At 41.6% G+C, this 25,763-nt stretch overlaps 1 protein-coding gene across 1 annotated transcript in view; it reads left to right on the plus strand.

Annotated features, from left to right (window-relative positions):
• PLPPR1 (phospholipid phosphatase related 1) overlaps positions 1-19,560 on the plus strand; it is a 114,273-nt gene extending 94,713 nt beyond the window's left edge. The window contains exons 4-7 of the mRNA XM_021691543.1: positions 6,457-6,707; positions 10,008-10,184; positions 14,111-14,242; positions 19,346-19,560. Coding sequence (XP_021547218.1) covers positions 6,457-6,707; positions 10,008-10,184; positions 14,111-14,242; positions 19,346-19,378 — 593 coding nt within the window. The 3' untranslated portion in view covers positions 19,379-19,560. The remainder of the gene's footprint in view (positions 1-6,456; positions 6,708-10,007; positions 10,185-14,110; positions 14,243-19,345) is intronic.
• The last annotated feature ends 6,203 nt before the right edge of the window (positions 19,561-25,763 follow it).

Consider the following 25,763-nt stretch of genomic DNA (forward strand, 5'->3'; position numbering starts at 1 on the left):
ACCTAGTATCCATGGCACTCATATTCAAACATCTCATCCATGCAGTACATCCTTGCAAGGAAATGGGACGACCACGGTAACCACAGATAAGTCTCTTCGTTAGGAAACCTTCAGTTTGAATAAAGCATGTTAAAAAGAAGACATTGCACCATCTTTACTTTTCCTAAAGAAATGGTTGTTTCCTGAAAGAATGGTCTTCACAACTGAACTGAGATCAACAGCTGAGTGACTTTCTCAACTGAGATTTTCTGCTAAGGATCTTGATGTGGCAAAAGTAAAAGCAAAAAGGAACTCTGTGCATTTCTTTCTATCTTGGTATTCCATTTACAATGGGGATTTGATGAAAGATGAGATTTCAAATTAAAAGTTGGTGATTGAATCAGAAAGTACGTTGAGGAAACTGAACCTACGAGTTCCTTAGGTGTTCCTCTCCCACTGTAGAAAATGCCACTGGTGAACCCATGTACTTGTACTGGCCCATGTGGGATAAGATTTTCATCCATTTTCCCACTAAAACAAAGGCTAGGAACTGATGTGTTCCTTGTTTTTTGAACGTAGTAGGAAAGCGATGACAAAAGATTCACAAAGCTGGTTAAATTTTGAACACGAGAAAATGTTCAAGCATTCTCAATGTCACACAGCACAATAGTTCTTCAATCCTCTCTTTCATTGCATCGTTTTGCTCAACATAGACAGAAGAGCAGCCCTCTTTTAGAAATGTTGGATAAGAGGCTGAGAACATGTGTTGAGGGAGGAATAGGATTCCCTCCCCCTCTTCAGAGAGTACTGTTACCAACCTGACCCAGATAACTCATCTTTATGTCTTTTTCAATATCCTTTTCTTTTTGAAAGTTCTAGATGATAGTTTTTCCACATGAAAATAGGTTAGAGTCATGATTCCATGTACCCCTGTGTTAATATTTAAACTGACAACCACTGCAAGTTCTCAGGATTCAGAAATGAGGACGTTTATCTCAAAGATACCTCTAGGTATAAAACTGTACCCAAGCTGATCGTGATTTCCAGATTCCTTACGCTTTGCAGATCTCCCCGGTAGGAAATCTATCATGTTGTGTATAGCAGGGATCTCCATATTCCAATTTAAGGGTCTTTTTTCATTCTTGCTGCATTGAAAATGGAGACTCCTTTAACTTCCAAATGATGACTTACAAGTTTCCTGACTCATGAGACACTTATTAAGTTCCAGTTTTCAATTATCCTCTTTATTCACTAAGTGCCTAGCACTATGCTGGATTTTGTGTGGATGTCAACCCTGTGTTCAATAGAATCAGGGATGTGAGACACCAACATGAGCTAGAAAATCTGGACAAGTTCCTATGCTTTTTTATCCTCTTCTCCTATTCTTACTCTGAAGTTTCTTTAGCAGTCCATTAATTAACTCACAAATAAGTATTAAATGTTTACTATGTGCCACATTTGATACTAGGTACTTAGGATGCAACATTAATATAGGCGTGTTCAGTGCTCCTAGAGAGCTTATATATTCTACAATTCCAATGGGAGAGATGGACATCACTAGACAATCACACAAATGTAAAATTCTCATTGGGACAAAGGGTACGAAAAAGTAAAATAGTATCATACTAGTCTAAAATAGGAATATTTTTTCCAAGACTCCATGTGATATGTGATTGTTTCTTTCACCCTCTTCACTCTTAAGTGAGGCAAGACCATCCACAGTATTCATGAGCAGATAGAAGTGTGGCTTGCTCTTGGCCACACTTGAAAGCAGGTTGGTGCACACAGCACGAGTCCGGTCCCCAGTTAGCAGGCTTTCTGCCGGAGCTCCTCAGCTCCAGTGAACTGGCATCTCCTTGAACCCCCACCGCTGTGTGGATGAAGAGCACACACAACTACAGGGCCCCTCAGGCACTCATCTCTAGAGCGTGTGGGTCTGTTCCCAGAAGGGGCCCCTATCTGTTGCCCAGAAGTGTGTCTCTGAATACATTTAGAAGAATGAAGAAGGAGAGGAGACAGTTCCAGGCAAATTCAAACAGAACTCATCCAGTAGAGTGACCACAGCCCTATTTTCTGAGCAATCTCAATCCCGAATCTCTGAGCCAGGGGCCAGATTGTAGGAGAGAAAGGAAATCTCTTCCTAGGTTTTCTCCCCTGATCTGTCTTTTAAGGAGAAGTTTGAGTTTTTCCTGAAGTAAAAGTCCGTGTGTGTGTGTGTGTGTGTGTGTGTGTGTGTGTGTGTATGAGAGAGAGAGAAAACCCACTCCATGGCACTTACTGATAATGGAACCCCTTCCTGATTCTCCTTTTGGGTTGGCATTAGGAGTTTCCATCTTTTTTCACAGTTATCGTGTATACTTTAGTAGATGATTGAGAGATGTTCTACCAGGGGCGATTAAGCAAGGTGCCATTTTAAACTGGAAATTACACATTTATAATTTAATATAGAATAGCTGGCCTTCAATTTAGAGGTTCCCCCTAAGATCACAGGATCTTTGTAGCTAAAAGGAATTTAGTCCTTCCCTCACCCCACCAATGCCTCTTCACCCCATTACCACCCTACTGTCTGGGGCTAGGCTTCCTAATGAAGGTCACCTGTGTGAAAATCAGTAGCATCCTCTTTGGCACCAGGCAGTCTGGTTATGTACTTTGACCAGTTTTTTGTCTGGAAGACCTAAAGGTATCCTGCTATGAGTCCTAGTATCTTTTTCTTGCATGCCAATTATCTGTGGCTTTGCTACTTCTCCTTATGCATATTTCCTGGTCATGTCACTGCTCCTGCTACATTCACAGTTGAGTAAAAGGGTAGAATCCTGCACTGATTCCATAGCAGGGACCAGATCCCAGAGTTTTACCTCCTAAATTGCTAGCAATCAAAGACCCTAACTTGTCCCGAGAGAGACTGAGATCAGATGGATCCACATGGAATCCTGAGGGAAAAAAATAAGGACTTTTTAATACCTTTGTCTTCCTCTTTCTTCATCCTTTATCTTTCTTCATGCCTGACAGGTGTCCTGTTTAGGCCACAAAGGAGATGCATGCTCAGGTTTCCTTAGCTGATCTGTGTCATCCTGACAAGGACCACAGACATCATCATTAATCTCTTTGTCCTAATTCCAGGCCCTTCTAGCCTTCTGTCCTCTCAGCATTCTAATACCTATCATCCCTTAGAGATGGGGCAGTTTACAACCACTTACCCCATACCACACCAGAATGTCTGAGCCTTGTAAGGTGGACTTTAGGCTCAACCAATTTGCCCCACCTCTGCTGTTGCTAATAGAGGCACCTATTCTGATACCATGCTCGATGTGAAGCTTCTCCAAAAGGTTTACAGGACTGAGCTATACCCTGAGATGGGATGGGATGTACTTCAACTAGATTTCCAAAAATCATTCAATCATCATATTGCCCTGTCCCTGGGTTTGACAGCCAATGTGAGGCAGAGAGTATGGGAATGCCTTTTCACTCCCTCAGCCAGAGTTCTGGCTTCTCCTTGTGTGTCCTCCCCAGCCACATCCTCCCCTGCGTTAGGATTGATTTTAGAAACTCAGTGGTCACATCCTCCAGACCATGGCTCTTAGTCTTCCCATCCAAGCCTTTTTAGAATTCCAAACAAATGAACAATATCGACAGGTGTCTCAAGCACATCGCTCTGGCAAAGCAGAAGCATTTTACTTTTAGACTGTTGTGTTGGCTGTAAATCCATTCATAAATAATCAGCTCCCCCGAAGCAAGGAGGACTGTTGGGAGCAGATTCAAAAGATAAATAGAACCCACTGCGGGGGGGTGGGGGGCGGAGAGAGGGTTATAGGAATGAAAAATGTATCTGTTAAAATTTCAAAATTTTGACCTCACTGAAAGAATTTTTGACACCAAGGTAGATTCTATAGACATTTTAAAAACCTCTCCTGCAAATCATATGTTGCAAGAGACCATAAATGGTGTTTCACCTGACCCTAAGGACAAAAGTAGCTATTGTGAGCTTCTGAGGCTGGGAAAAGACACACAAGGAGCTCAGGGTTCAGAGCAATGGCTGGAGTGTCTTACAAAAGCCCTGCAGGATCTGACTTTCTCTGTGAATCACTGCTGTGGGGTCCACCGCCCTTTGTTGGCACGGCCTGTGTCAGGCAGGTGGATTCCCTGTGCTGCCACAGTGCCCTTCTGAAGCTAGATCAAATGCACCAGAATGAAAGGTTTGGAAAGCAGACGCTTGTTAGGGCATCAGGAAAAGCAGAGATGATCCTAAGGAGGCAGAGAAGAAGAGGGGAAAGCCACTTTCTGCACAAATATCCTGAAACAATAAAGAGCAGGGCTGCCCACAGCAGCATCACCACAACCGTACCACGACCGTGGGGCTGGCACCTCAGACCCGGATCCGAGGAGCCTGGAAATCCCGTCTCAGAAAGTTCAAACCCACCCTAATTGGAAGCACTTCTGACAAATAAAATGCCAGAGGAGAGTGCTGCCACTTTTCTTTTTTCAAATCATAAATTACCCTAGTTTCCTGGAAAAGTATGCCCAGACAGACTTATTGCCCCCTTGAAAAAGCCAGAGAGACCTGGTCTTTAAGACTCTTGCTTGAAGGTGTAAAAAAATGTCTAACCATTCAGACTTCCAGAATCTGGGGGTGAAAATTGCCACGAATGATCAATGATTGCCTACTCTCAGAGGTGAGACCCTCTGGGAGTGAGGCGGCTGAATCTATTAAAAGAGCCAGTTCTCATTGTGATAAAGCACATCCTGGCAAAGCCACAAAAAAAGAAAATTACAGCAATCAATACAGATCAAAATGAAAACCGGATGAAGGTTTCAGCCAAACTTGTCTTCACTTCTATAATGCTATAATGGGTTAACTTTTGGGTGCTGGTATCAGCACAATTTGCAGATCAAGGACATTGAATATGGGAGTCCAAGTGGGGTAGAAATTTAACTGAAACTACAGCAAATCCTTGACTAGGGTTAATACTGCCTCTCGCGCTTGCCAACTTCTCCCATAATTGAGCTGCGTTTCCGAAGTGTCTGTCCCTTCCAACAACTTGTACGTACCTCGGCTCTGCAGCCCCGCTTGATATATTTAACAGACGATATTCCACGGATAATCTATAGCTGTACTGTATAGACTTTGAAAGAGTTCACAGTGAGGCTTCCTATAAGGAATTCTGCTTTACCATGTTCAATCTTACCGGGACTAATCCCATGGAATTTGCCAGAGAACAGATAAAATCCAGGAAAGATAGCCTACCCACAGGATTCTCAGCCAGACAGCAAAGTCGGCGTGGCAGGAAGAATAACGCTTCCTCTCCCAAAATCTCTGTATCCTGATCCCGGAAACTGTGGATTTGATACCTTATATGACAAGAGGGAATTTACAGGTGTGATTAAATTCAGGATCTTGAGATGAGGAGAGTATCCTGAGTTAGTCAGGTGGACCCAATGTAATCAAAAAGTCCTTATAAGAGGGAGGCAGGAGAATCTGAGTCAAGGAAGGAAATGTGACAATAGAAGCAGATGTCGAAATGATATGATTGCTAGAAGGGGGTCACAAGACAAGGAATGAAGGCAGCTTAGACGCTAGCTAGAAAAGGCCAAGTACGAACGCTACCCTCGAGCTTCCAGAAGGAACACAGCCCTGCCAGCATTTTGATTTTACCCCCGTGAAACCTAGTTTGGACTTCAGATCTCTAGAACTAGAAGAGGGTACACTTGTGTTGTTTTAAGCCGCTCAGTGTGTGGAACCTTGTTATAGCCACAGTCAGCAACGCGTGTCTTTAACACTTGTCCCTTCTCCTCATTTTCTCTGCCCAACATCAAATGAAACATCCAATTCAATCAAGGTTTCTGGAATGACCTTTTTTCTCTCTTTTAGGGATAACTCCCTCACAACCCCATTCACTCTCAGCTGCCATGATGTCATAGATATCCCCTCGGAGTACTTGCATTTCCAAACAGGACTGGGGAGAATATATTTTCTATCAGGGAAAAAAAGTAACTGCTGTTGAATAGCTACTGAAGCCAGGCACCACAGTGGGTATTTTGGACCTATTCTATGTCATCTTTCCAACCTTGTGAGGTATCACTCCCCGCCAACCATGTTGTGACTGGGGGTCCCAAGGTTCAGAGAAGGCAAATCGCTTATACAAGGTGAATGAGTCAGCAACGCTGGGGCTCAATGGAGCCCAAAACCGTAGGACTCCAAAATTCTAGTTCTGTCCATTAGAACATACTGTTTCTGCCTTACTTATACAAAACAGTAAAATGCAAACAGCAGAACATCTGCATCAGTTTGGAGGGAATAATGGTTGGGGAAGTGGTTGGGGAAGCAGGCACCAGTCCCTGCAAAGATGAAAGTGAGGGCACCGTCTGACTCTGGTGAAGACCTCTTTGGCAGGTTGTTGTGGACTCTCACCACTACGTCTTCTCTTGGGGACAAAACTGTACCGACGTCACCATTCCTGATCGTTTCCACTCTCCTTGTAGGGGTATTTGCCTTCGGACTTTTTGCTACGGACATTTTTGTAAACGCCGGGCAGGTGGTCACGGGGCACCTAACGCCATACTTCCTGACGGTGTGCAAGCCCAACTACACCAGTACAGACTGCCGGGCACACCACCAGTTCATCAACAATGGGAACATTTGTACTGGGGACATGGAAGTGATAGAAAAGGCTCGGAGATCCTTTCCCTCCAAACACGCTGCTCTGAGCATTTACTCCGCCTTATATGCCACGGTGAGTATTCCAGTCCCGCTGTCACTCCCAAGACGAGCGTTTGGCTGGGATGTGAGTGTCTCTGCCCTCCTCACCTTCATTCTCTCATCGCTGTCACATGTGACAGCATGTTTCTCCTGTACAGCATCACGCTGTTGCCCCCACACCCCCCTACCCAACATCCCAGGGTAATATGCTGACCTGTCAGAGGCTATTAATTTGGCAGTGTCGATAATCTCTTAGTCAAATCTTCCCATTTTACAGAGGCAGAAACTGAGGCCCAGAGAATAGCTGAGAGCCCCCAGTTGGAGCTGGGACCCAGGCTCCTGGCACCAAGTCTGGGATTCTCCCACTGCCCACAATGACACTCCTTGCCAAAGTTTTCATTGGCCCCGGAACAGCACATATTTCTCACACCTGCCTACAAATTTGCAGGTGTGGGCCTTCATGCACATGGTTGCCTGGGTAGTGCAGCAGGACCGGGACAAAAACACAGCTTTCCTCTGCTTCCCCCGACACTCCTCCTCTTCATTTAACCAGAATGGATGGATGATCCTACGTGACCCCCAACACCCAAAAGTTCACTTCTCCCTGCTCCCCAAATCATACGGGCTTTGACTGCCCCCACTAGGGTGTAATGTTCTCTTTATACTTTTTGCTTTCATTACAGAAAAAAACCTGAAGTGTGTCCCACATCTTTAAAATACAAGAAGAAACAATGGTGTCCCTTTTATTTTCCTACTCTTTAATTGCATCCATTCTGGAAATGACTTCATCTCCCCTTTCTCTGGCCTATGCTTCCTTGGAACCAGGAGTATAGAAGTATAGAAAGGATCAGCTCAAAGGCTGGATATCCTATGCCTTAACCTGTGGAAGAGCAACTATTGGTCAAAAACACACCTTTTCCTTACTTATGTTCCAGGTATGACTAGTCTAGTGATTCTCAATGAAAGGGAGGGGAAGGAGAAGGCAGAGGAAAGACCCCTTTAAAATAATGCATTCTTCCCAGAGGTTCTGAGCAAGACTCACCCCACTCCCCAGGGGAGCGGGTTCCCACTGTCTCCAGTGAGAGTAACTGTGCTCTCTGCTGAGAGTCTGCCTGTGATCGGAGCGTGTCCCTGATGTCGCCCGGATGCACACATTCGGGATGGAAAGAAGGTGACTGACTACAGGTCTGTTCTATTCAGTTCAGTTTAAAATAAATTGCTGAATATTCTCTTTAAAACAATGGTTCCTATGTGCCAAGTTCACAGGATCACATCTGTAGGATGAATTTGTCAGCCACCAATTACCCAAAATTAGCTTTCCTAGTTATTCCTTTTAGGTCTACTTTTTAATGAATATGTGTAAAAATGATTTCAGCTGGCCCCCACTAAGGAAACATGCATGTAGATAATAGAGAAGCTCAACTTACAAAACAGATCCATTGTAGCTTGGTAAGCCTTCTTTGCTTTATGATAGATAGATAGATAGATAGATAGATAGATAGATAGATAGATAGATAGATAGATGATAGATCGATCGATCAGCAGGCCACATATTTTTTAAACAAAGAAAGTCCTCTCAGGCATTCGGCATATTCTTCAACTTTTCAAAATATCCATTTGTTCTAAATTATCTAGAACCAAATTTTATATGAAGCAATGTACTCTTGAACCCTTTTCTGTATATCGATCAAACTCAAGTCATTGCCGCGTGACATTGTATAACACAATTATGAAAATAAATCTGTTACTCATAATAATCGATTGTCTCATCAAATGAGATATAAATTTCTTTTGAGTAAAAAGAAGTCTGCTCACTCAGAATAGATGCTGCTGTAGCACTTATTTTCAAGGATTCAGATATAATCCAGTTCAAATCATGCCCCACAGACGGACTATAATCAGATAAACCCTGATACAAGATTCCAATTGTGTGAACACTTTCTGAGCCCCTATTATGTGTGAAGTGCTTTCAGAAACTACTCAACAAGGATCTCCTAAGTGCTAGTTAATACTGTGAAGAATACTAAGCATTAGCTCATGCTCTTAATAGATTGTAATCTTATAGGAAGGATTTATGAAGAGTATACCTAAAAAACACAAAAACATAAAATACTCAAGTTACACATATCTAGTATAGATGTTAAGTGACATTTCCTATACGGCGTCGGAATGGTGTCATGATGTGCTCTCATTTGTGTAACCGATCTAACCAGTTCTCCTCAGGGCATCTATCACACATAATAGAGAATCCCGTCTGCCTGTATTCACACCACCGTTGTGAATTGTGAACTTAGGAAATTAAGTTTCCGTGGTCATATCGTAAAATGCATCTATTTCAACTGGTCGGTGCTCAGGCAATACAAACACACTATACACTATGAGTATTAGCATCCTATTTCAGAGTTGCAGACTCACTTGTCAAATTTTTAAAGAAATTATGGAATGGATCAGCAATGCCCTCTAGTGGTTTCTCGTAACCATTACCAAAGGTGATTAACGACTTCTTTGAAAGAGGCGCTAGGCCCTGAGACACACATTTAATAACAGAGCCTCTGAAACTTTAAGAGTCTTGCCCAACTCCCCACAATGGACAAGAACAGCCTACATCTCAGGTGTCATGAATTGCATCATCCTTTCCTCAGGTCAGGTCTTCCCAACCTTTCAGATGTCATGGGACCCATAGAAAGGCTCAATATTTTAAAACACGCTAGAGTAAATGCATGGAGAGAGCCCACCACAGCTGTTCCAAGGAATGTGAGAATCCGTTTCCCAGCGCAGCTAAAACCTGCTTGTGTGACACACTCACTTGGAAGTTCTACTTCAGTCAATCAACTAACCAGTCAATGCTTTTGTATTTGTGGCCTGCAACTGCGAAGAATCAGCTAGAACTCCGGGGGACACCAAAAGTGAAATGGATAGCCACTCACCTACCTGGTCTTCTCTTCCATAAAATTCATTCTCACAGAAGGTTTATTTGGTCTCTGAGATTCGATATGGGTTTCCTAATACCCCCAAATGATTCTTGAATTTGTTGCATGAAAACTGCATGCTCTAAAGCTGATCTTTATGCTGCAGCCGTTCTCTGCACCGCTGTTTCTGTTTACGGGTCCCCTGGAATACAGAACAACATGCCTCGTCTGTGGCTATTGGGGTTCTTGCTGCACTACTTTCCTACCCAAATTCTTCCCTAAGTGACTTGGTGGAATTGCTCAAGCAGTCAGTGTGTCCCCTCTGGCACGGCCCCGTTTGCCCGTGCGTGGTACACGTGTGTGCACCTGTGGGTGCCACCTACAGGCAGGCGGCCTCTCGCTCACTGGTGTCCGTCCTGTTCCAGATGTACATCACAAGCACAATCAAGACAAAGAGCAGTCGGCTGGCTAAACCCGTGCTGTGCCTGGGAACCCTCTGCACCGCCTTCCTGACAGGCCTCAATCGGGTCTCTGAGTACCGGAACCACTGCTCCGACGTGATTGCGGGCTTCATCCTGGGTACTGCTGTAGCCCTGTTTCTGGTGGGTCGGCTTCGCTCTTTCTGGTGTCTTCCCCTCTCGTGCCCTCTGAAAGGCTGGCCGGGGTCACGGCAAGTCAGGTCAGCCAGACCACAGTGTAAGTCCATGCTCCTCCTGCCCCAGCCTTGTAGGTGGCCATTTTTTCTCCAAGGATTATGCATCCTTTTGCCACAAAAAGGACTTCTTTTTTTTTTGTAGCTTTGAAATGCTCTTTAATTTGCGAAGGTATATTTAATTTTTATTATTATTATTTTATTAGCATATAATGTGTTATTTGTTTCAGGGGTACAGGTCTGTGATTCATCAGTCTTACACAATTCACAGTGCTCACCATAGCACATACCTTCCCCAATGTCCATCACCCAGCCACCCATCCCTCCCACCCTCCCAAACCATAAAAGACTCTTAATCTCAGGAAACAAACTGAGGGTTGCTGGAGGGGAGGGCAAAAAGGACTTCTAAAGTACCTTTTCTTTCGGGAATCTGATTGCATATTCCCAATGGGGGTCAGGAAGAGGAAGGCCTGGGGCAGATGGCTTGCCCCACTTCCTTCAACACTGGGCTAAGGAGTGAGGCCTGGCTGACGTAATTTGGCGTACCCTCAGAGCAGTGTTCTTTAAATATTTGTGCAGAAGGTATTGAGAGAAGCTAAGTGTTGCTTGAGGGAAGAACAGAAAACAAAGACTGTGGATGGAAGCAAGACAGCCCCTTCTCAGACATCCCCAGAGATTCAGGTCTTGTCCACACCTGTATATCCCACTCAGCAGTATGAAAACCCTCCTCCAGCCACACCCAGACTTTCTAGAAGGCTTCTGTTACCATCTAAATATGGCTCTTGGGCATCTTATTTCCACTCCAGATAGCTTCTCAACCACATATAATAATCTTTCTGGAGAAAAGTTTTAGTTAATATAGTTTTCTCCGTATCTTGACATTTCTGATGATTTTAGTTCTTCAAAAAGCTGGTGGCCTTGCCACCTGCTCAACTAGGAAATCTTTTCATTTGAGTTGGATTGGAAGTGAAGAGGCTAATTTTTATTTTTTGTCTTTTTATAGTTTTACTGAAGTATGCTAGGCCGATCATAAATGGCACATGAAGTGTACAATTGCATCAATTTTGACATACAGATACATCCTTCTCTCTCTTCCTTCCCCTCATTCCCAAGCAACCACTGATCTTTCCATCACTCCATCACTCTGTATGAGTTTGTCTTTTGTAGGATTTGGTATGAATGGAATCATAGAGTCTATATTCCCTTTTTTTTTTTTTTTTTTAAGATTTAGCCTACTCTGGTCCAAAGCCCCCATTAAGATTGGCATCACACTTAGATGGATTTCATGGTCCCATGACCTAATTCTCCCTTGTGCAATCCCTCCTCCTTGCCCTTCCCAACGTACAAAATACACATATGCCTCTCCCAACCTCTAACTCTGAGTTTTCCAACTTTTTTACCTGCTGAGATACAGAAAATGCTCACATTTACTCAGAACACTGATCTCTCAATGGAGATTAGGAAGCTCCATTTTAATTCAAAATTATTTTTAATGGATCCAGGCTTTCTTTCTAAAGCAAAAGATGTAGGACTTCAATGCAAATTGTCTGTATGAAGCTGCAGGAAAAACGGTGCTGAGACGATCCTGAGATGTTGATATCCCCTAAGGGATATTTCCCACTGACTGCTTTCTAAAAGAGGGAAGGAGTACTGGAGGCTTCAGGAGAAGAGAGGGTTTTCAAAGACAGATCAGCAGTTCAAAAATGAAGGCTTGGGCTCAAAAGCCAAACAGTTGTGCTGTCCCTCAGTCCTGGAGCGAGCTTCCCCAGCTAGAAAGAGCAGTGCTCACTGTCCCAAGCTACTGATGAGGTTTTTATGGGATGAAATCTGTGAAAACCTTTGCATTTTCTAAGGACCCACATACAAATTCTGCTTTTGTATTAAACTTGTTTTTTCTCAATAACTTGCAGCCCTGTTTCCTACTGCTCAATTACTGTTTGCTTTGTTACTAGCTTCCCAGTTGATGGGCAATGTCAAAATTTGTTTTCTACAAATGGTCTTTATGTAAGAGCCAGAACCACTACCGAATGGCTCTGGCAGGAGACAGACCCTACAGTCTCCCGCTGTTATCTGCGTGTGCCCATGTACACACCTCACATGCACTCACACTGAGCTTGGAAATGGGTCTTAGAAGAGACTGGAAGCCCTCCAAAGTGGAGACTTGGAGAGGAGACTGGGAGAGAGGAGTCTGAGAGCAGGAGCATACTTGCAGCATATGTGCATTCTTGTTTTGTGTTTCCAATGAAAATGAAATGGAGGGGAGTGGACCGTTAACTGAGCAATCACTACGTGCCCTACCCTTTATATCCACCAAGTCACATGCTCCTGGTACAAGCCCTGCCATATTCTTATCCTCACTTTCTAGTTGAAGAAAGTTAGGCTCAAGAATAAGTAACTTGAGGGCGCCTGGGTGGCTCAGTTGGTTAAGCGACTGCCTTCGGCTCAGGTCATGATCCTGGAGTCCTGGGATCGAGTCCCGCATCGGGCTCCCTGCTTGGCGGGGAGTCTGCTTCTCCCTCTGACCCTCCTCCCTCTCATGCTCTCTGTCTCTCATTCTGTCTCAAATAAATAAATAAAATCTTTAAGAATAAGTAACTTGACCGATGGCCATCCAACCAATAAGCCATAAATCTGACCTGGGTCTTCCCATCTCCAGAGCTCCTACACCTCCCACTTTAATGGAGGTGGTTTAAGCAGAGCTGGAGAGTGAGATGGAAGAAAGCCAAGTAGAGAACATTTATATAAATGTTCCACAGGGTTTGAAGAGTGACAGGAAAGATTCAAAGATCAAGGATGCCAGTGGCTCAGTTAATTAAGGATCTGCCTTCGGCTCAGGTCATGGTCTCAGGGTCCTGGCATAGCTCCCTGCTCAGTAGGGAGCCTGCTTCTCCCTCTCCCACTCCCCCTGCTTGTGTTCCTGCTCTCACTATCTCTCTCTCTCTCTCTCTGTCAAATAAATAAACAAAATCTTAAAAAAACAAAATTAAAATTCCTTTAGAAAAAAGATACTGAATATAGAAACAAAGATGCTGAACAAGCAAAGAGAGAGCATGGAAAGAGACAGATAAACTCTATGAGGGCAAAAGAAGCAGAGAAGATGGTAAAGACAGACTCAGTTATGAAGGGGGCCTCAGTAGGAAATAAAGAAAAGTGAGTAGTAATTTAGAGGGAGAGTATTTTAATGGAAGCAATAGAAGAAAAATGCCACTGAATTATTTAATCTCAAGCAAACAGTAGTCATATAAATTAAGGATGGTCATCTTGGGCAGGAGGTAAAGACTAACTCACACTGATTATTTGCTCTGAGTTTGGCACTTAAGAAGAGGCAGAAGAGTATAGTGGTATGATCAAGGGGCTACGGAGTTAAAAATCTCTGTGTGACCGTAGGCAAGTTATCTAACTTCGCCGTGCCTCTTTATCTAAGTTGGAGATGATAATAGTACCTCCCTTGTAAGATTGTTGAGTGGGTTCGATGCAGGAAAGTAAAATTCTCAGGACAATGCCAGCCACAGAGTGGCCTCAGTAAATGTTACCTGTTATTATGAGGTGGTTTACATTCATTGTGTCTTTTAATCACTACAGATCTGTGAGAGAGGTGTTGTTATTTCCATTTTACAGGTGGGAAAACAGGCTCAGTGGGGTGGGTTGATTATCACTGGCCACGTGGTGATCAGTCAGATGCTTCGTCAGCCTTTAGAGGTGCTCAGCAAACACCTAGACAGTGCCCAAGGTCTTTGCATGGTCCCTACCCACTGGCTCAAAGGGAAAAAGTCATGATGGCAATGACATTCTAGGGGAAAGGCCTGCCACCCTCCCAGATGGCCAGGCATTGATGGCTGCAGTCTGACCCCAGTCTTTTTTCCCCTCATCCTGCAGGGAATGTGTGTGGTCCATAACTTTAAAGGAACACAAGGATCTCCTTCCAAACCCAAACCCGAGGATGCCTGTGGAGTACCCCTCATGGCTTTCCCAAGGATAGAAAGTCCTCTGGAAACCTTAAGTGCACAGGTATAGTAAAATGGTTTTAGCAAAACAAACCCACAGGCTCAAGGCCTGTTAGCTTGGGAAGTAAACTCATCAATTTCTCTACTGGAAGCAGGATACCACTGAATCCACTCAGCACTAATAAAAATCTGATGTAAAGGCTTTAAGAACTTCAAGCTTCTCTCAGTTAGTCCTGTATTTATTCTGGGGCTTGGCAATCATGAATCCTCAGGAAGTCCTTAGTAGTGTCTAACTGAAACCCCAGCTTGCTTTAAGACAACTTGACCTACTACATAATACCACACTTCTGAAATTTGGACCAATTATGTGAGAGGCCAATTTGATTTATTAACTAGGACAATATTTGGAAAGAGAAAAGTTTTATTACATTCAGTGATAGATGTAGACTAGAAGCACTTTTGAAACGTGATGACTAAGTATCCTTTGGGATCTATTTTGATGACTACAATAAAAAATTCAATGCAACCCTACTCACTGGTCTCTTATTTACATCAGGGCCTCGTTTCATGTCAGATAACAGAAAATAATTAGCCACCTAGTCCTTGTCCTCAAAGAACTCACAGATAATCAGGCAGGTGGATATAAATGAGTAATCATAATAGGGCATGCTGAATCAGAGGTCCACAAAGTGCTTTGTGAATACAAATGAAGGGAAAAAAATGTGTTGTCTGAGAAAACAGGAAAAGCCATGGAGACTTGCCACCTGAAGGTAGCCTTAAAGATGGTTTCCAGCACTTATTTTTGCCTGGGGTAGTTGCTAGGTGCTTCACAAATACATCCTTATCTCAACAAACACCTTTTAAATTGGTAGGAGAATTCCCAATTTCACAGATAAAAAATAGGAATCTGAAAATAGCAATATTCAATTAACATGCCCGAGGCCACATAGCTTGCCAGTGGGAGAGCTGAGCTGAGTTGTTCTTGAGGCAGACAGAGAATGGGGATAACCAATACCAAAACAGGGTTTTCACTGGCAAGCCACTTTGCTAAAATGTCTGTAATAATTTATCTTGAAATCTCCTTTATATTTATATTCTCACAAAACCATTTTTGTAGATAGTATGATGGAAAAGCAAATCACTTTCCACTGGAATTATCATGTACTTCATATCATGAGAATACAAAACAATATTTTTCCCTATTTAAAGATTATTGGCTATCAGACATCTCTCTGAGATGAACTGTCCTAGTCCTATTTCTTTTCACATTTAATGAAGTCTTCCTAATTTTATTAACAAGAAAAACAAAACAATAAAGCTATTTCTATCTTGGGAAAACTAGGGCTCTACATTAAACCCAGTGCCAAGTATTTTGTTTGTTTTCCTTTAACCTGTATTAAGGTGAAATTTTTGACTTGGTTTAATGAGAAAGAACATACTGAAAAATGTATTACTGGTTTATTCATATACGGCCTGTTGATACAGGTTGAATGATGAAGTGGCTCAATCGTGATCCCTTGTAATGAAACCGTGAGACAGTCTCTCTGGTCTTCCCTATCTATTTATGTTACTGTACTTGATAAGATCAGAGTGGTTCCCTCTACTTTTGAGGTGAAACAACTGAAGACAAAGGTGAGTTTTAAAAGCAAACAAATATTTACTGAGTTCCACAAACATGGCAGTGTCTGTGTTCTTTTAAATGCTGACTACTTTGCCTTGAACGTCCTGGTTTAAGGACACCCCCTTTCAAACCCAGGCTTCTGCCCAACACTGCTCAAGCACTACGCTCTGTTGGAAACCTTCTCCAGACTTCTGTCTTCTCCCTCAGAACAATTAATAGTTGACCATCCAGGTCAGAGACATCTAGGCCATATTTTGGGGGATTCCACTTACATTGAAAAATGAAGTGCCAAATGGAGTTTCAAAAACTGATCTTCCATAAGATAGATAAAAGATTCCTTCAAAATATATATTATTATTCACTACAGGCAGTAGTTGAACTTCTTTCAAATCTGTCCATGTATCTTTATTTCCATGTCTCTCACCCCATCTGGTTATAGTGAGGTCTTTTCTGAATACACAACCCTTTCTGTGATTGTCCTGCCCAATGGATGCCAACAGTGTCCCTTCAAATCTGCCCCTCCCCGCCAAGAACTTGGAGATCTTTGAGGATCTGAACACTATGAACCATGTCTTATTTACTCTCCATATTTCCTGGCATTCACTAGATGTGAAACAAATGTTTGATGGATAGAGGCAAGCCAGAACCAAAACCTGAACTAAACACTTTAGACAAAACCAAGAACCTAAAATCAGACCACCATTGCTATCTGAATCTCCAAAGAAAATAGAAATTAATAAGAAACAACAGGACTTCAGCAGGCTAGTCAAAGTAAAGCTACAGGAAGCTGGATAGAGAGTTTACTTCTCAAGTGATGCCTTCCACGCCAACTGTAGAAGACTCAAGTAACAAAGCACCTACTTTTAGTATCAAATGTTTCCACGTGTAGTTAGGATGATTATACTCTTTATTTGTTGGCCCAGAAAAGAAAATTAGCATTTATTGCAAGCGATCACATTCATTCCTCACAACAATTCTGCAGTTGGTATTGTTCATTCTGTTTTGTAGATGAAGTAAGTAAAGCACAAAGAATTTAAGAAACATGCCCAGGGTCACCAAGTCAAAATTAAAACAGGCCCATCTAAGTCTAAAGGCCCTATTGAATGTACTATACCACACAGCCTGGTATGACATTCAAGGAAAATTCCATTTGGAAATCTGCATCTCTTAGCATTCAAAGGAAAAATGCAGTAGGGGATAGCGTGTTTGAACTGAGCTACCGATCTTCCAAAATAAACATGCCCTATGTTTTCACCTGGAGGCAGGAACTCTCTCTGCAACCCCAACACCTGTGTTTTCTATTAGAAGATGGCTCCTTTGTAATTTCTGGGATCGAACCATCTTCCCAGGAAGAAGAATTTTGAGGAACTGAGAAAGTATGAACCTTTCTTCAGGGCATGCATTCATACATGTGAAATCCACCCCACTGTTCAAGATACCTCAAGGAGAAGACTGGATGGGGAGGGGATCTGGTCACCCTCCTTTCCTTCTCTCCCAAGAACCTTCTTTCTTTCCCTTTGTCCACATGGAGCCCCCAGAGCTCCAGCACTTTTTCTTCCTCTCTAAAACATCAACTCGGATTTGAATATTTGTCTTCTGTATTCCCCTTAGCATAGTTGATTGAGACAAGGTACATTTTCTAAAATCTTTCCCAACTACTCAAGAAAAACCAAAAAGTACATAATTATAGAATCCAACAAACCAAAAATGGTCAGGTTTCCAAAGCATGATTTTATGGTCCTATTGAGTGAGTGTGATCTCACAGAGACCCCATTCCAGGAACCCACAGAGTGACTGTGATCCTAAAAAGACGAGTGTGGAATTATCCGTGTTCTGCACCTGAGCAGTCACCCCTAGTGTTGAGCAATTGTGTGCCTGTCAAACATAGTTTATATTAACAAAGAAATGAAGTTAGAGAGGAAACAGTTATATTAACCTATCTGGGTTGGTATAAAGTTTCTCAGTGTCTCCAGATTTGGGGAGGGGGAAACATTTTATTTCTTTAGCAGAAAAAGAATCCAATTTATGTTGACACCCAGATGCCTGGAACCTTATTCCAAAGGGTTCTAATTCACCAATTCTGAGGTAAAAGAGTATTTATATTTAAGAAAATATTCCCAGAGGAATTCTAATGCCCTCCCCCCCCCGCCGCCTTGATTTCAAACTAGTGATACTACAGACTTTGTATTAAATAGAAAAAAAGACCTGGAAAGTTAAAGAGATCTGCCCAAAGTCACCCATTTAGTTACCTTCAGCTGTTGAATTACTTTATCTTTACCACTTAGTCTCGAATGGAATCTTATAAACATGTAAATGACCAAAGTATTGACCACAGAAGTTTTTTCAAAAAGGAAGCATATTATAAAAGTAAAAACACAAAAGGAAAAGTTATTTTTCACACTATGTCAAGAAATGCATCAAGCTCTAGTTCTCACAAATATGGCACATAAAAGTACTTTGAAAAATAAAATACTCCATTTCTAAAATGTATAGTTGAGCTCTCAGGAAAATACTATAAGTCTCTAGTGTGCTGAAAACACACAGGAATCAAGAAACCCATAATCAATCAGATCTAATGCCACAGTTTCTTCTATTTCTCATCCCCATAGACTGGGGGTTTTAAGTTCAAACAAAAGAGGAAATGTTCGGTCTGCAAAAGGGGGGTCCTGTATATATAAGTTATATAAACAAGAGGTAGGGGTTGTATAAACAAGCTCTATCTGCAAAAATTTATAGAATTACAAGGAAAAGGGACAAAGCTACAATCATAGTACAGATTGTAACACATTTCTAATTAATAAGCAAACAAAATACAGTGAAGATATAGATGATTAGCAAGGTTGATCTAATGTGCATTATATATAACCCTCAAAACACATGAAACATTATGAAAATAAACCACAGAGAAGTCTCAAGAAAGTGTACAGTATTTCTATCACACAGATGCCATTCTCTAGAAAAAAAATTCAGATACCTACACCTAAAAACAAACAAAAAAACCTATACATTTGAAATGAGTAAACTCATTTCTATATAGCTCATGACTCAAAGAATAAATCATACAGAAATATTTCAAAAATTAGGACTGTTTGATATTAAAACACTACATTAAAACTGTGGGATGCAGCTAAAGTTACTTTGAGATCCTTAAATGTTTCTATTAGAATATGGTTGAGTAAGTATAATATAAGACAATTTTATAGAGACCAAGTTTAGTTGAAGGAATTTTTTTTGGTTGAAAAATCAGGGAAGTTTTAGGGTCACCCAGCTGGCTCAGTCGGTAGAGCGTGTGACTCTTGATTTCGGGGTTGTGAGTTCCAGTCCCACACAGGGTGTAGAGATTACTTAAATAAATAAATAAAACTTTAAAAATATATATATCAGGGAATATATAGAGGAGGTGACAATTTGAGGGGCCTTGGAAGGCATTCCAGGAAGAGGGAACAGCATGTGCAAAGCCAGGAGCCAAGAGCACAAGGGCACGGCCTGAGTACGCGCGTGAGTCAGTCAGCCCAGCTCTGAGACTGCATCTGCTTGTCTTTGCAGAATCACTCTGCCTCCATGACCGAAGTCACCTGAGACAACTGAGGTGTCACAAGCGGTTTTTTTTATCACCCTCCAATTCGATACTTCAAGACACACAGTTACTTGATGTCAAACTGTGAAGACAAGTATTATGTTTATCTAGTTAGAGGCTAATGTTTTGTACATTTTTTGTATGAGGAAGTGATGTAGCTTGCCCTGATTTTTTTTTTTTTTTTTTTGGTCAGCTTTAATATATTTATGCCAGAATTTTAAACCAATAAAATTTTCTTCTTGTTCCAGTGTGCATTGAAAAACCACATTGATTCAATGATTGATGTTGTTTTGTGATATTTGTACACAAACCTTCTTTTCTCAGTTTTATAGGCACAGAAATAAAATGAATATAACAATTCACTTTAACCCTTTATTACCATACTTGCTGCCTCCTCCAGAACTTTTGAATTTTAATGAAAGTTAACTTTTGAGTTGCAGGGAGGGCAATGTTGGTTAATGGTAAATCTCAAAATCAATTGTGCAGGAAGAAATATTCCTTTCAAAAAGAACTTTGTGTCCTTGTCTCTTAACCTGTTTTGTATTCTAAGTTAATCTATTAATGAAGTCACTTACTTACATAAACAAGTGGCAGAGACTCTTGGATTTGAAGGGTGTTGGGGCTATATGGTTCTCTCTTCGATAATGGCTTCTCCCATCTCAGAAACTCAAGGTCTTTCTGGAATCATGTCCTTGGGCTGGCAGATGACACTGCAGACTTCTTTCCAAAAAGCAATCTGTACCAGTCTCCCCTGTCAACTCAACAGTTTTATATATTATATTGTATGGACTTTATATGAAAATGAATATTTTACACTTTGCACAGTATTATTTTACGGAAAGGGTATCTCCAAACTAGAGCATCTCCAACCTAGAGCCCCAGAGCAACAGCTTGACTTTGTGGCTTTTAATTATTCTAGAATTTTAACTGCATCTCATGTTTCTAGCATGGTAATAACTAACGTGTAACTCCTTTGAGAGAAGGAGCTCCCTTGTCTGTACCTATCAGAATGTTTTCTTGACACCTTCCATGTTGGTTCTTCTTAGCTTTTTTTTTGTACATATTTTTTTTTCTAAAGAGAAGAAAAAAAAATTATCACAAAATGTATTCTGGCTCATGTCGTTTATTTTACACTTCATCCACTGGGCAAAGGTATTTGAAGAGTCACAATGAAGTGAACTCAATAAATGTTTATACTTTTTAGTTCCATGCCTCCTGAGATAAGTCCTTCTAGAGGCATGACTGGTAGGTCTTTTCAAGGGGGAGTATGTGAGTGAGTGAGTGAGTGTGAGGAGGGGGTGTGTGGGTGTGTGTAGGCAAAATTTAAAAATTCTTGAAATTGTTAGGACACTTGGAAACACTAAGGTTGCCATAGCATAATGGAAGGAATCAGACTAGCTCAGTGGACCCAGGGATGCTTAGTCTAGATGCCTAACAAGCTACCTTGGTTTTCAGCCTGCCCATATTGAGTTGTCAATAAAAAGTTAGTCATTTTTAGGAATAAAACTTACCTCTGCTAAATAAAACTTTGCCTGATCTCTCATCTCATTCTGACCTAAAGTTATTTACGTTTCTATGCACACACCTTCGCATACATCTTCTCAGTGCTGTCTGGCTGACGAAGTTGGGTAGGCAGGCAAGGAAGGAAAGAGTACTGAAAGCTCTGTTCATCCCAGAGGCCATGCCACATGTCTTCACGGACATAATGTGGTTGTTCTTGAGGCAGCCCAGGGAAGCTGGGACGACCCCAAGGCGGCACTCTGTCAGCACTGGTATTAGAATCCCGGTCTTCCTGATGCCATCATAGAAGATGCCTTTGAACCAAGGCTGCGTCTTTTCAAAGGTTTTTCAACCTGATCTACTTGCTTGGATGGCTCAGGGGATTGTGTCTGTAAGAAAAGCACATAATGAGAAAGATGCATTCTGCTCATTAGAAGGAATAATTTGCAGGCTTGGAGCTCTCCACTTTGTATAAGCTACCTAAGCATAATGTTCCCCAATTTCTGAGTGATTCATTTTCTAAACAGATTTTAGGATTTTTTTTTTTAATAACAGCAGTGAGGACTTCGTTTTATTTTCTTGTTCATGGTAAGACATTCTGAAAAATGCTGGCAGGCTTTATTGATTTTACATTACCCGTTTCTCATCACAGTGAGAGGCCATTTAAACGTGTGACTACCAGATGGTATTTCCAAGAACATAAGTCAAGTTGACTTCTGAGTGAGTGTTATTCTTCTACTTTCCTTTCTGGTTTCCATCTGGAAGGACCTCTCAGGTGTTACAAGAGCTCTAGCCACAGACTCTAGTTTCCTAGTCTTGAGCTTGGGGGGTATGTGTACATGACTGAGTCAAGCTCAGAGGACACCACACTGTGACGCTTGGAAATAAGAGGCATCTTTGGGCTAGCATCCCTGGGTCCACTGAGCTAGTCTGATTCCTTCCATTATGCTATGGCAACCTTAGTATTGCCCCTAGTTAGCCCCAAGTCACTTCACAGACCTCAAGTTGATCTTTCAAGTCTGCCCCTTGAGATTTATTTCTTAGGGCTAGGGACCTCTCCACGTGGGCCTTCTTCCAAAGACAAAGCCCTCTGTCTAAATAGGATGGGTGGTCACTCTAGCCTCAGAATGAATCCTGTAATGAGCTTTTCCTCTTTTTAAGGCAAGCCCAGAGGAGCCTGTGAAGTCTGACCCCCTGTGAGAGGGAAGAGGGAAAGAACAAAAGAAAGGCTAAGGAAGCCTGTTGACCTGAACAACTTCACAGAGCAAATAAGTAGTTTGCCAAACAGATGGATTCCAAACATCCTCCTAATTTGGCTAAAAGAGACAATGACTGATTTGGAAATAAAGAGAATTTGAATGGAGCCTGCAGATAGTTGAATGATAAGTATATTTAGATAAAGGAATGATAAGGATGAGGAAAGGCACTCATGAATGTGCGGCTGCCTCTTCTGGCAAATTCTAAAGATCTCCCTGTCAAGCTGTGATAGAAGGGCTGTATGCTGCTCTTCTGAATCAGAGAATGCAAACAGGCATGATACCACACTCCAAAAGAGAGGGAGTGCATAAAATGGGATGATTTAAAGAGCAGAAGAGCCAGGAGGAGCCTTTTTGTTTCAGTATATTGGCTTGATTTCCTTATTTTATGCAGCTACACTCTCAAGGGTACTAAGTATCTTGGAGGCGAACATGTGAAATACCAGATTGCCCTAGTTTGTTTTAAGGAGTAGGGTTGCAGTAAGGCTGTTATGCTACGCCTGCCCTGCCCAATTCAAGATGTGTACCAGATCTAGTGTGTCATTTACTGTCATCCTCTGTACTGACTACCATGAGAACTGTGTAGTGAGCACCAAGCCCCTGGCTTGCATTCTAGTTCTTGATCCAGATGTCCCAGGATCAGTTAACACATTCATGGATATCCCGGGATCAATTGACATATTGATACTCTACTCTCCAGCCCATTGACCCCTGTGGAGCCCAGTTAACTGCACACACAATTCTAAAATTGGAAATGACCTCTGCCTGGGAAAGCAACGTTTATACCACTCGAGGCTGGTGCCTCTGTCCTCAGCCGGGCTTGTGCATTTTGGTATCCTGTGTGTGTCAGCATCCATAAAAGGTTACAATCTAGAGCCTTCCCATGAAACCAAGTAAACCTTCACGCAGGGTGAAGAATGAGGTGAATGTGAAGCTCTTTTCCTTAAAGACAGTCTCTTTAAAAAAGAGATGTGCTTACTTTGCACATAGCCCTACTCTCATGGCCAAGATGATTTTTTTCTATAGTTGACTAAACTAGATTTTTTTCTATTAGTGCGCTTTCTTCTTTGTCCCAGTTTTTCTCATTCAGGGCAATGCTGGACAACATTCACTGAACCTTTCTTACTGAGGCCAGAACACACCTCTGCTTGGTCTGCTCTTCTTTGCTGTATGTATAGTAATCTCAATTAAAATATTTTGGGCCCTGTGTCTCTGGACCAGGAGAAAGTCTATCTTTACTACTGTGCATTGAGCTAATCAAACTGAAGAATTATAAGGACGCTTACCACATCTGACCTCAATTATAGTGGAAGCTATAATATAACAGGTAAGAAAGGATTGAATTATTTCATCCCTAGCTACAGCAACTTGTATAGCCACTGTTGTCAGGTGTCAAGTCTAGTTGTCAATAATAGCTACATGAGTTTTGAAGGAAGACTGTAAATTCATCTGTATTGTAAAGTCATTTCTACTTGTGTGACCTGAGATAAGTTAACCTCTCCAAGGCTTAGTATACTCATCTACAAGATGGAAATAATTTAGAGACTACCTGTGCTGTGATAGTTAATTTTATATGCCAACTTGACTGAACTACAGGGTGCCCAGACATTTGGTCAAACATTATTCTGGATATGTCTATGAGGGAGTTTTTGGATGACATGAACATTTGAATCAGTAGACTAAGAAGATTGCCCGCCCTAGGGTGGGTGGCCCTCATCAAATCAACTGAAAGCTGAATGGAACCAAAAGGGTAATCTTCCCTCAAGTGAGAGGGAACTCCTCTCACCTGACTTTGTGAACTAAGACATTGGTCTTTGCGTGCCTTTAGATTCATATTGAAACATCAGTTCTTCTTGGATCTCAAGCCTGTTAGCTTTCAGACTAGAACTTACACTATTATTGGCTCTCGTGGTGCTCAAGCCTTTCAGACTCAGGTTAGAATTACACCATCAGCTCTCTTGAGTTTCCAGTTTGCTGATTGCAGATCTTAGGCCTTCTCAGCCTCCATAATTGCATGAGCCAATTCCTCATAATAAATTTCTTTATATGCATTATGTTGGTTCTGTTTCTCTAATACAGATTTTGGTCCTGAGAACATTCTAAAGAAACATAATTCTAAGGATGAGTTTTCTGCATGGGTTTTGGGGTTTCTGGAATTGGCTCTTTATTCTGATTAGATTCAAAGATGCTAATGACTCTATTTCAAGTAGTAAAGAGAACACTAATAGTCCATGGCATAATCTGGCAATAGGGATATGCAAAATATCACTATGGAATACTCGTAATCAACCCACTAATAAGAAGCAAGGGACTGAGCGGCATTGTATATGATACTTCTGAACATTTTTGGCAAACTAATGAATATAACAAGAGTGGCTAGCTGTTCCTGATGTCACTGGACAAAGTAGGGGGAAAATGTTGAACTTAGGGATTTAAATTCCCAATGTAGGTGCCCCATAAATGATCTGAAAGCTTCTATGTGCTCTCTGAAGAAGATCCTCATCTTCTGTAGCCATAGGGCTGAGATTGTTAAAAATCAAACCCAGAATCTTATCTGGTAACTAGCTGAATCACAATGCAAGTCAAACTCCCAGCCTCATAGTTTTCTACAATTAAAGTGAAGGCATTAATGGGGAAAGTATGCCATAAAGATTGTGAGGATTCAATTAAATGACTCATGAAAAGTTTTTAGCATCATTTCTACACAGTAAACATTCAATAAGCATTTTTGTATCTGTGTTTCTGCAAAATAGGTGGCTTACTTTCAGCCCATTTCCACTCAGGAGGTGACTCTACTTACTACAGGAGGTTTCTTCTTTCCACTATCCCATCACCACAAACGAAATATAATACAATCACTTCTAGCAACAATACATGGTCCTCAGGTAATGCATATTATGTGAGTTTATGAAACTTTAAAAGTCTAAGAAATGTCTCATGAAATTCCAGATGGATATTAATTTTTTCACTCTTTTTTTATTGTTATGTTAATCACCATAGATTACATCATTAGTTTTTGATGTAGGATTCCATGACTATTGTTTGTGTATAACACCCAGTGCTCCATGCAGAACGTGCCCTCCTTAATACCCATCACCAGGCTAACCCATCCCCCCACCCCCTCCCCTCTAGAACCCTCAGTTTGTTTTTCAGAGTCCATAGTCTCTCATGGTTCTTCTCCCCTTCTGATTCCCCCCCCTTCATTCTTCCCCTCCTGCTATCTTCTTCTTTTTTTTTTTAAACATATAATGTATTTTTGTTTCAGAGGTACAGGTCTGTGATTCAACAGTCTTACACAATTCACAGCGCTCACCATAGCACATACCCTCCCCAATGTCTATCACCTAGCCACCCATCCCTCCCACCCCCCACCACTCCAGCAACCCTCTGTTTGTTTCCTGAGATTGAGAATTCCTCATATCAGTGAGGTCATATGATACATGTCTTTCTCTGATTGACTTATTTCGCTCAGCATAATACCCTCCAGTTCCATCCATGTTGTTGCAAATGGCAAGATTTCATTCCTTTTGATGGCTGCATAATATTCCATTGCATATATACACCACATCTTTTTTTTTTTTAAGGTTTTTGGTTTTTTTTAAGATTTTATTTATTTATTTGACAGAGAGAG

This window comes from Neomonachus schauinslandi, chromosome 13 (assembly GCF_002201575.2).
Source record: "Neomonachus schauinslandi chromosome 13, ASM220157v2, whole genome shotgun sequence".
NCBI classification, from domain to species: domain Eukaryota; kingdom Metazoa; phylum Chordata; class Mammalia; order Carnivora; family Phocidae; genus Neomonachus; species Neomonachus schauinslandi.